This window comes from Apodemus sylvaticus, chromosome 5 (genome assembly GCF_947179515.1).
Source record: "Apodemus sylvaticus chromosome 5, mApoSyl1.1, whole genome shotgun sequence".
Classification (NCBI taxonomy): Eukaryota; Metazoa; Chordata; class Mammalia; order Rodentia; family Muridae; genus Apodemus; species Apodemus sylvaticus.
Window position 1 is genome coordinate 118922054 of NC_067476.1, and position 11988 is coordinate 118934041.

Sequence of the window (11988 nt, forward strand, 5' to 3'; positions counted from 1 at the left end):
AGAAACCAAAGTGAACATCAAGATCCTAGGTCAAAGTAAATAACAGAACAGAACACACAAAGTACTAAAGTAGGAGGGAAAAAAAGCAAGAGAAAGCATTCAGAAAAGTAATAGCCTATCTAAAAATAGAAAGAAAAAAAAACCCTAATGACTCACTCAGTAGATTGTCAGCAAGAATGATCACAAGGAGAAGAGAAACACGAATTAGTGATATCTGGAATGAAAAGTGAAAACAAACAGAGGCAAACCATTTTCAGAGCAGCTATAATGCTAATGGTAAACATGAAACTCTGCATGGAATGGAGAATTGCTTTGACAAATACACTCATCCCTGTGGACAGCCCCCCATCAGCGTGAATACAGTCAGCACTAATTGGATTTGGGGGTTATTAATGACGGTAATAATAGCAAAAGAAGACATGAACTTGGAGGGCAGGCCCTGGGGGAAGCTGGAGGAAGGAAGTAGTAAGTTTACAGTGTATACATGAATAAATTTTCAAAGAAGAAAAAAGTACTGTTCTCAAAGAGAGAAGGAGAACTGCGCGTGCCGTGAGCACAAACGGAGAAGCCTCGGGCGCCACCATTACTGCAGCGATTCACCCAGTTCTCTGCTGAGTGGTCATGAAAAGCCCCACACCTAGGATCACAGACACAGTTAAAATAACATGATGCGCTAACCTAGGGGCGGAAGCCATGGGGTAAGATGAAGCCTTAGGATGAAGATGAAGTTGTCTTTATCCTACCAGCAAGCAAGTCTGGGAGCTTGAGTTTCTGTAGGAAATATACCCAAAAATATCCTAAGTCCCAAAACCACAAAATGTTAGCATGCCAGCAGTATCAGTGCTTTGTGGGATCCCGTTAGAAATGCTGCTGCCCGGGCCCTCTCATCCCCACTGAGTCAGACTCTTAGGTTCGGAGCACAGCAGTCTCCGTCTTTGACACAGGAAAGTTTGAGAACACTTAGATGTAGTTCACGTGGACACAATCCATTTTGGTTAAAAATATTAAGAGATGGCTAAGTAAGCCTGTGTCAGCCTTGGGACTTCCTCCAAGGAGAGGAAGAGGGGAAAATAGAATGTGAAGGAGGACAGAGGAAGTTTAAATTTTATGTATAACATTCTGTCTTTAAAAATAGGAGAGGAGGGACTGGGCAGATGGCTCTGTGGTTAAGGGTGCTCACTGTTCTTGCAGAGAACCTCAGTTCACTTCCCAGCGCCCACTTGCAAGTTCACAACTGCCTAGAACTATTGTAGAAAGTATTTAATCCCAGCCCCCCGCCTTTGCTATTTAAGTTCCTGGATTAAAGACACACACACACACACACACACACACACACAGCTTTATATTTACAATAAGCCTACAAGGGCACAAGAGCTGGGCCGATCTACCCTCCATACTGTTAGAATCTAGTTTCCTATCAATAACCCATAGTACTACTTTCTCTACTTTCTCTGTTTCCTGTGGGCTGCTCTTAACTCCGGTTGGCCAGCCCACAGGGCCAGGTTCTCTTGACTCCTAACCTATGGTGGCTTCTCCTTCCTCCCCCTGCACTCTTCTTCTCTTCCTGGTTCTCCTCATACCCCAAGCCCTGGGAAATCTAAACCCCACCTATGTCTCTTCTGCCCAGCTATTGGCTGTTGGCATCTTTATTTACCAATCAGAAATCACTTGGCCACAGGGGCTACATCCAGACTTCAGGACTCAGGGGCCTGCATTTAGCATGACAGAACCACAACCTAGAACTCCAGTACCAGAGGCTCCAACACCTACTGTCCTCTTAGGGCTCCTGCACATGCGTGGTGGAAATAAACTCACACAGGTAAACACACACTCACAGGAATAGGAAATTATAAAGAAACATAAAAATTGGTTAATCTGAGTGATGTGTACAGGTGGTTTTAGATTATTCTATTTCGTGTGTTTGGAAAAATGATAAAGTAAACGTTAAAGGGCTAGGACGCAGCAGTCTTCTCCAGGAAGTGAGGGAAGACAGTCTCTTATGGATTAAGTGAAGCAATCCCGCTCGGACTGACTGTTATTTGTCTCCATTCTTTTTAGGCGAGTCAGGGAGTTGAACAGCAGCAACACTAAAAAGTTTCTAGAAGAAAGAAAGAGGGTGAGTATCCTGCATTTTTCTCAGCACTCCTCTTTGGAAAATATAACTTGTGCTTGCATCCCAGCCTTGCAAGACGATTTGCTTAGTTTCATTTTTTTTCCTGTACGTTAAGTATTCCAGCTTCACTCCTCCCTGAAAGCCAAAGCGATCTCTTACTAAAATCATTATGGAAATTAACTGACAGCGCTTTGTGGAGGTGACAATGCCACCTTCCAGTCATGCATAAGCGCTCAGCCATTTTCTAAGACATCGGAAAGATCTACCCAATATATGCCCTTAACGGGTTTCAGGCTCTTTTTCTCATTCCATTTTGAACACTATGATCACCCTCGGTTAAATTATAAACCCAGTAAGCTATCCATCATTTATAATCTTGAGACAACCTGACATCGATCACATTTTCTTTCCAGCTGGCGATGAAGCAGTCAAAAGAAATGGATCAGTTGAAAAAAGTCCAACTGGAGCACCTAGAATTCCTGGAGAAACAGAACGAGCAGGTAGTCACCCTGTGTTAATAACAGACACAGGCAGCCTGTCAGCTTCAGGGGTGCAGTGCCATGGCCCACAGGAACCCTGTGGTCAGGGAATACAGTGGAAGGTAGAGAGACTTGCTGGGTACTTACTCGACTTTCTCCTCTTCATCCAAAAAGAGCAGAAGTGCCTTTTGTTGGGGAGAGGCAAGAGGCTATGAGGGATTAAAAGTGCAAAGTCGTCCTTCCGGTCTGTGATAGGATGGGTTCTAAGTGTGATGGTCTTAAGCCAATGTTAGGAACCACTTCTTCATTGTTTTGTTTGCAGCTCTACAGCTTACAGCCTGCAGGTGCTAGTGTAATAAAAGCCAAAGAGAAGAACCACCTCTTTTCAGCTTCAGTCTAAAAAGTGAACTTGTAAATTCTTCTCAGGGCCTCACAGTGGGATCTAAATTTTTTGCCCCCACAACTCAACAACCCAGTGGAGAGTGCTCAGCAGCTGCTTGCTGTTTGTTTGTTTGTTTGTTTCTCAAAAGAGCAAACACTCAATAGAGAAGAACAATTGTATAGGGCAGTAGTTATGCAAACTCCACTTAGTCAGTTAAGGCTCCTGGATGAGTCTGTTTCCACAGAGCCTGGAAAGTGTAGTGTAGCAGGCTCCATCCCACATGAACCACTGCCCACAGCCTTCCTTTGGACCTCTAGCTCCCTGGGCTAAAACTCCCAGCAAGGTGCACATTTCCTCTCTCTCACTTGGTCCCCGTTTCGATCTTGGTTCAGATGCTGGACTTTGTTGATTGCTTTCACAGTTTAGAAACTGCATAGAGCTTTTGTAGAAATAATCATTCTGCATTTTTCTTCTACGTTTTTCCCTTCTAGAAAGCAATCCTAGCTAAGATTTTTTCAGAGTTAATAGCTCATCCTGAAGAATACTTCAGAACGAATTATACTTTAAAAGGTCCTTAAGCAAGGAACACAAAGTCATTTTTTGTGTTGTAGCTTAGGTAACAAACCTAGCTTCTGGTTTCAAGTCCTCGCTCTCTGTTGGACAGAACTCAGTCCTCTTATGGGTGTGAATTAAGTTCAGTAGTCAGTTCTAGTCATAAATACTGCCCAGGTCCTCAAGAGAGACAGTTCACATGTTTGGTCCTAGCAGTCCACTTCATTCGACCAACTCATAAGTACATTGCATACTGGGACACATCATGCAGCTCATGTTTTCTGTCCTGAAAGCCCTTCTCAGTATGTGTCCCTAAGGCGACATGAGACTATAAGAAAGGGTAAAGCCACCATGGTCTCCAAAGCTTCAGAACTCACTTGGGCAGGGGCCGGGTGGGGGTGGGGTCAAAGAAAGCAGAGGATGAGCATCTCTGAGAGGCTTTAGAATCTCCTTTCAAAGAAGGGCCTGGTGAAAGGCAAGGTATGCTTAGGATTTAACTATCTAAATTAAGAAACTATTTAGATATTACTGTGTTGCTTAGCAACAAGTTTGACTAAAGAATGTAAATGTGCTAAAAATTGCTCATCACTACATAGCTAGAGAATACAGTTTCCAGGTGTTGCTACTTTTAAAGCATAATAAAGGAATCACTATGAGTGTTATACTAATACGTGGCTAATTTGAACTACATAAGACTCATTAGAATCCTGGGTTACTGGTAGTTGTATTGATTGGATCATGTTGGAAAGATGCAGGCTTTTTGTTCTTCAAACTCATATATTACCTATTAATATGTCATAAGTAACATCTACCACCCACAAACGTGAGATTTTTGAGTCACAGAAACTTAAGAAAGCACTGAACATGAAAAATATTCAGATGTAAAAATGTAATGATATGCAAGGAAAAGACATTCAAATAGAAGCTTCCAGCAAATGTAGAATTGGGAATTGAATTTCTACATTAAGCTTTAATTTGAAAGTGTAATATTATCTCTTGTTGCATAACAAATTAAACACTGGATGTTGATAGTCTACTTTTTAACATGAAGTTCAAGAAGCACTGGACACTCAGTCCCTCTGTCTGCTATAACACTCTCCTATGCACAGTGCAGAGATGCAGGGAATCCCCTTGCTTCCTCATAAATTCAAAGGTGAAGCTGTGTAACATAACTCCATTCAAAGTCAAGTACACATTCCTTCAGCAAAATAGGTCACCATATTCACACAATCCCAGACTTCTAAAGCAATCTTCCAACCTTTTGTTAAGCCTCAGGTTTCTTCCTTGTGTGTAAACCAAAAATGCTTTAATTTAAACATCCATATAATATCCCCTATTTTGTAACCCCAAAATAAAGCCTAGTGGATCTATGTAACTCACCAGACCACCGTCATGAGCATTGGGAGAAACAGCTAAAGGACTCACACAGTTTGGTCTTGAGTCTGAATCCTGTCCTTTGTAAAGCACTTTCTAGCCTGGCTTCCTTTATCGGTCACTTAGAGTTCCAAGGGTCAGGACAGATATGTACACATATTGTAATCTTGTGACTTAGTTTTTCTCATAGTCCTCACACCACTCAGTGTTTCATCTGTCTTGACATGTACCATTTCAGACATTTAATGATTCCATTACTGTCACATTTAAGTCTTAAAAATTAATATCTGTCATCAACCCTATCATTCAGTAGAGTGAGGGAAAGGGCTCGGCAGAAGCTAAGGCTCTGTCCCCACTCACAGGAGAGCGGCACACATTGTGCTAGTAGGCATCGGTTGTTTTGTTATTCCTTTTTCCTCGGTTGAGCTCAGCTTGGGGAAGGTTGTTGCCAGTGTACATGTTTTACTCTTAGCTTTTTTGCTTTTCTGTATATGGTTTTGCATTCATTTCTCAAAATCACTTCAGTATTCATTTATTTTCTTTGTTTTCTATATATGACTCAATTTTGACATTACTATTTTTGTACAAACAGCTTTTGAAATCCTGTCATGCAGTGTCCCAAACACAAGGTAGGACTGAAATTTTGATGATAAGCAAGACCTTGCTTTCCTTCCTGGCTCTATCAGAATTTTTGGTTTGATTTCCATTTATGACTCCCATCTGGTCATAGTTAACTGATATCTTAAGGGTTTAGACTTAAAACCCTGACTGTTTCATGCTTGAATTCCTCATACTACTTAATCTGAAATGCTATCACGTTTGCTTGTGGGAATGTTTTAGCCAGCATTTCCAATTACAGATGCAAGATTTGGGTTGTTACCATGAAGACAACCAAGACCAAGAACATTATTTTTATATAATGTCTGTTGGTGCTTTTCAATGATGTGATGCTGTGGTCTATGTGCAGAAATGTTATAATACAATGGTTTTTGCCATGTTCTCTGTAAAGTCCTGTCTGCCTATGGCTAGTCACCCCTTATAAGGTGACTATATAATTGACTATTGGAAACAGAAGCAAAATATTTTTGAGAAAGATGTCTGTTGTAATAACCAGACATCTGCTAAGTGATCCCAAGCAATAGAAATGGATGGCCATGATGCTTGTGTAACAATTTAGCTCTCAGGGTAATCTTTTAATGGCCTTTAATTACGCATTTTATATCATGTTCAATAGAATCCTTAAATGCAAAGGGGCCAAAATGTAGGAAATCTTTTATTACTGTTTACAGAACACCAAGTCATTTAATTTCCAGTGCTGAAAATGTGTCACTGTCATCTCTCACGGATACTGTTTGTGTCATTAGTTCATGTTTGTATATTTTTCTCCATTTCTCCATTTTCTTGTGAGTATTACTGTATGTCAGGCATTGAAAATTATATGGGTAGAGGGAGTCATTAGCCCCAAATTTACATGGATCTAAAATTCGTTAGTGATGTTATATCTACCCTCACTAAAATGAAAATGAAAGCCATATGTTGAAATAATAATAACAGCACTGCATTGTCTGTGATACAAATTGATTTTTGTTCTGGGACTTCATGTGGGAGATTTAGGTGCTTGTAGTATGATCTAGAATTGGCCAGCCCCTTCCTCTGATCTTCCATTTAGCTGGAATATCAAAGCAGACATGAACTGTAATATCATGGCACTTCAGAATTTTCCTTGTCATTTTCCATTCTTACCTGTCCTTTGTTTCAGTGGTATATCACTGACAAAAGGAGGAAGGTTTTTTTTTTTACCCTTTCAAATGGTGCAAGCAAGTGGGTTGGGCATCTAGGGCGTGTTTGGAAAGTAAATCAAAGTTGAACCACTTGATTGATTTCCCCATGCCCGTCCCTAGAACCTGCTTCTATAGCCCTTTCGAATAAGTCAGTTGCTTTAGTCACTGTCTTAATTCATGATATTAAATTCATCCCAGCTTATATCCTGCCAGTCCATAAAAAGTAAATTACTTCAGAGAAGTAAGAGACCAGAGTTTGGATAGTCATATTTCTGGCATCCTGCCTGTTCCTGTAATGTTCTGTTTGTAGGACTCTAGCCAAAGCTGTGTAGCATCATGCTCTTACCTTTCCTGTTCCCATCGATAGGCTCTGAAGTAATTACTTTTAATTAAACTTCAGGCTGCTTGAAAAATTAATTGTATGTAAGCAATGCTATTCTGAAAGTAATAGAATTATCCAAACAAAGTCACCTGACACTAAATCAAACAGTTTGATTTGAAATCATCTAAGTATCTGGCTCAAGTTCTTTTCATTTGGTTTTTGCAGAAATTTGTAGGCCAGATTTTCTCAGATTTTTGTGTACCATTAAATTTTCTTGCAAGATCCTATTGAAATAAACATTAAGATTCTGGAGATCTTAAGCAAACTCCAAGATTCTGTATTTCTGAAAAAAAAAAAAAAAAAACCCTAGAAGATCTGAGGCGGTCAGTCCACTTGGCATTTATATAATAAGCATAGGTTTAGCAGGAAGAGAAGCTAGAGCCACTATGTACCTGCAGAAGAGAATTTCCATGTGTAAGGCTGTGTTTCTGGTGTTGTAGGCGAAGGAGATGCAGCAGATGGTGAAATTGGAAGCCGAGATGGACCGCAGACCAGCAACAGTAGTATGAAACTCCAGAATGCAAACTGAAGCTGGGAGACCATGGAATACCAGAAGATCATGCACAGCTTCTGAACACAGACTCCACAGACAAAAGCTGTTTTCTTTTGTTTCTTTTATGTATAGATACCACGTTACCTGAAACCACAGGGACTGGGGATGACCAAACGTTCTTCTATTTAACAATTTGAGTATTGAATTTCTTTGGCCAACCAAAAGTAGCTATGTACACATACACACACACACACACACACAGAGAGAGAGAGAGAGAGAGAGAGAGAGAGAGAGAGAGAGATCCCCTATTCCTGACAGAGTTGAACCATGATACACAACTTAAACATGTTTGCTATGAGACAGCATCACAAGCCAGTGGGCTTGGTGATAATAACTCTGCTTTGTGGTGCGTTAGGACATGTTTGGGCTGCTGCTACAAAAAAAAATTAGTGCATTAGTAACTTAATAGTAAGCGCATGCACTAGAAGAAACAACTCTGTCTACATACAGTTCATTAGCAGAAGTGGTGGTCTGCTATACAAATCACTTTGCAGAATTTTCTACACCTAAGTTACCTCATCAGTAAGTGCCATGTCTTTACCATGCCATAAGATGCTAACTTCCTGTAAATGTTGCAGAAATCGTTAGGACAATAGAGACACAAAATGGTGTATCTGTGCCAAGCTCATCAACGCTCCAAGGGGGACTCGGCAGGCTCGTTTCAGAAAGTTTACAGCTGACACTGCTTTGTAGGAATTGCTTCTGCAGATTCCACATATTGCAACTCACTATACACTATAAGGATCATGAAGTGGTTATTGGAAAATGTTTGTAAATGTGACCATGTACAAAGTATTTATACTCCTTAATTCTCACGGTTATAGCGCAAAATCATCTAAACATTACCACACGACAAGACTAGTAAACAGGAATCATATATGTAATGTTTTGCATGATGCACAAGCACCAATTATGACTAACCCATTCAGACACAGTTAACCTAACACCAAATAAATACTGGTTAAGTAAATGTATGGCACAGAATATTATTTGACTATCAAGACTTTTAGCATAATGAAAAAGTCTATATATATGTGTATATGAATTATGTGGGCATTCTTGATACTTCAAGTTCTAGTTTGAAAAATACATAACTAATTTAATTTTACACAAAAATATTTATGCAGATTTTCAGACTTTCATATCAGGAAATAACCTTTTTATGTCTGTTAAATATCCAAACGATTTGCTACCGTGTTACTCTGCATGGTCTTCTCGCCTGCTGTAGTTGCCTTGCAGGTGACGCGTAAAGCCGAGATCAAGTCGTGTTGCCCAAACCCAGAGGAGCGTGCAGAGACCCGCTAGTCTGGAAAGAGTCAGATTCCTGATTTTAGGATGCAAAATGCCAACTTAATTGTTGTATATGGTTGTACAAATAGATTCTGTGTGTTCCTCTGAAGAGGGCAGAGAAGATTATGATACCATGAAGGCTGAAATTCAATGTACAACTTCTCTAATAAAAAAATGAAAACACATGTAACATGTACCAGAGTATTTGCTTCCACAATGCTTTCTAGAAAACCTTTGCCTCTTCATATATGCTCTCTTCATTATTTTCAAAGACGGGCTTTATTTCATATCCCCTTTATGGTCCCGCCAGCTGACACAGAATACACGGATTCTACATACAGAACATGCAGAACTTATGAGCTTTTTTTTCCTTTATAGTTATGAGTCGAATAGCTCATAATAGCTCTGTACTCTGTCCAATTCCTGGTTTTCTTCTTTGAAAAAGAAGTGGAATGAAACTGCATATTTTCAGCACCAACATCCCATTTGATAAAATCCCATTTGACTCACATTGGGATTGCCAGTTTTCAAAAATAATTTGTTAGCTTCTCTTCCTCAAAGCCAGCACTTCTTCCAAGAGCTCCAGGCTGCTGTCATTCTGTCACCTGCCCAGGAGTCACCAATAGCCACTTTCCTCTGCTTTTCAGAAGGCTCCTAGTTTCCCATTTTCTGGTCATGTGATCTCTGGGTCTCCCTCATTCTATACCATGGAAAATATTTATAGTTTGCAGTTTTAGATCCTAAAACAGTTTTAATTTATCCCGGATTACTTTTAAGTATTTGAGACATAAAGGGTCTATTGGAATATTAAATTCAACACATCTAAAATAACAACAAAATTATGACTTTTGCTCTCTGCCGGAGAGGTAGATCAGCATCTAAAAGTGCCTGATGTGTTTACAGAGGACCAGGACTGGAATTCCCAGTATCCATGTCCAGGTGGCCTATGACCAGCTGTCAATCCAGCCCCAGGGGATCTGACCCCTCCTACCTCTGTACACACCCACATACATGTGGCAGAAATACAGATATAGATACAGACACATTTTTTCAAGTTTATGTACCCAGGTTCTATAATTATTAAAGAAAAAAATCCTTGACCATTGAAATGACTCATTCTCTTCTAGCATTAAGAACACTGCTGTGTTTCAGGGCATACTGCTCTAGTGCCCAGTCCAGTTCAGAGCACTGTCCTCCAGGAGCTCCTAAGACCTCCTTCTCTAGTTGATATCTGGCTACAAAGGAAGCTCCTTGACTTCTGCTAGGTGGGAGGAGCTTCAGGTCTTTCCATTGTCCAGACATTGTCTAAATGCCCTCCTCTAAAGCTCTGTAAAGTGAGCCTTTTTACCACCATCACTGTCGCTGTTCTCATCATGGCTGTTCATTTCAGCCATTTTTCTGGTCTATACAGATGTGCTGGACATTGGCTGTGCCACCTTAGATTCGTCTATCATGACACTACCTTTGTCTAGATGTCTGGTATAGTTGTTCTAATACAATGGAGCCTCACAAATCCAGGGTCCTTGATGTCTTCTGGCGCTAAGTCCTAAGAAATGCAAAGTGAGCTTGGTTTTACTAAGCCACAAAACTTACCTGGGTTTCTGCTGTTATCTTGTTTCTGTATATAGGAATTTTTATTTTCAATTTTCGACTCTGAAAATTTCACTTGATTTCTTTTTAGACTGAGTGTCTTTTTGTTAAAAACAATCCAGTGCTTTTAGATCTATGAATGTATGTCTGGGTCCTCTGTTGCATTCCATTGATCCACGTGTCTGTTTTTGTGCAAATATCACATATTTCATGTATGTCTCTGCAGTAGAATTTCAAATCAAACTGAGATAACCCTCGAATTGCTTTTATTTTTTTAGGTTTTAGTTTTTGTTTTTGCTCAGGATTTCATTGATTGTGTGTGTGTCTGTGTCTCTATGTCTGTATGTGTGTGGGGGGTCTATGTGATTTTTGTTGTTTCTATATGCATTTAAGAAGTGTTTATTCTGTTTCTTTTAAGGTCAGCCTTAATATATTAATGTAGACTACATCGAATCTTTGGCAAGATAACCATTTCTCAGTATTTTATTGTGCTGAGCCATTAGCATGATAGATTTATCTTCTAGTATCTTCTTCAGTATCTTAATTTCTTCAGTATCTTAAAGTTTCCGTTGCAGAATTCTTTCACTTCATTGGCTGATTTTATTCCTAGGGAATTTGTTTAGGCTATTATGAATGACTTTTTTTCCTAGTTTCTTTCTCAGCATATTTCCTACTGGTATATGGAAAAGTATGGATGTGTGTTGAGTTTGTATTTTGCTACTTCACTAAAGTCTATCTCAGCTCTTTCCTTTGGAGTAGAGCCCTGGTTCTTAATCTTCATCCTTCCTCAGAGGACATTCTTGATAAACTGGAATATCAGCACAGTGTTATACTTCATCTCAGAGTAAGTTGATCTTCCCTTTTGGAGAAAAACAGCATTATAGAAGAGAAGTTTGCTAAGTAACAGGAACATAAGGAATGATCACATGTCATCAGGGGATATATTTATGGATCTCACAGAATAAAGATATTCTGCCTGTCAAATGGCATGCTATACAATGATCATTAACTTGTCTCTTGACTTAAGGGGTGGTAAAATATGAAGAATATGTACATGAGAGAATTTGTGAAACATAGTATTTCAAATGTTTTATACACTCTTCAAGCCCCAAGCCTTAAAGGGAGAAGAAACTTTCAAACATAGGGCACAAGAACATCCTTCAGACAACCTTCAGAACTGTCTGCACCTGGGCCTGACATTCAGCAATGAGCTTCCTAGAAAGTAATTGAAAACAGGAAAGAATTCTACAATTTATCACTTGTTGAGAGATCTGTTTTCCCTCCAATCACATGCCCTCAGTTATGCTTGTGAAATGTCTTCTACCCTCGTGAGGAGAGCCTCGATCTTTCCTCCTCAATATTGTTTCTTCCTTAGAGATGTCAAGCTTTAGACAGTGTTCACATTGTGTGTAATTAATAAAAAATGGAGCCTAGTTCTCCATCTGTTCTCCCTATTTGTTGGAGCAATCCTAGCCAGTGTTTAACCTTGGGG

At 39.7% G+C, this 11988-nt stretch overlaps 1 protein-coding gene across 11 annotated transcripts in view; it reads left to right on the plus strand.

The window, feature by feature from the left end:
* The window catches only part of Plcb4 (phospholipase C beta 4), a 361630-nt gene extending 352539 nt beyond the window's left edge, over positions 1 to 9091 (plus strand). For all 11 annotated transcript variants that reach the window (XM_052183720.1, XM_052183729.1, XM_052183724.1 and 8 more), the window contains 4 exons: positions 2059 to 2116; positions 2527 to 2613; positions 5493 to 5529; positions 7504 to 9091. In XM_052183720.1, the coding sequence (XP_052039680.1) occupies positions 2059 to 2116; positions 2527 to 2613; positions 5493 to 5529; positions 7504 to 7592 (271 nt within the window). In that variant the 3' untranslated portion in view covers positions 7593 to 9091. The remainder of the gene's footprint in view (positions 1 to 2058; positions 2117 to 2526; positions 2614 to 5492; positions 5530 to 7503) is intronic.
* The last annotated feature ends 2897 nt before the right edge of the window (positions 9092 to 11988 follow it).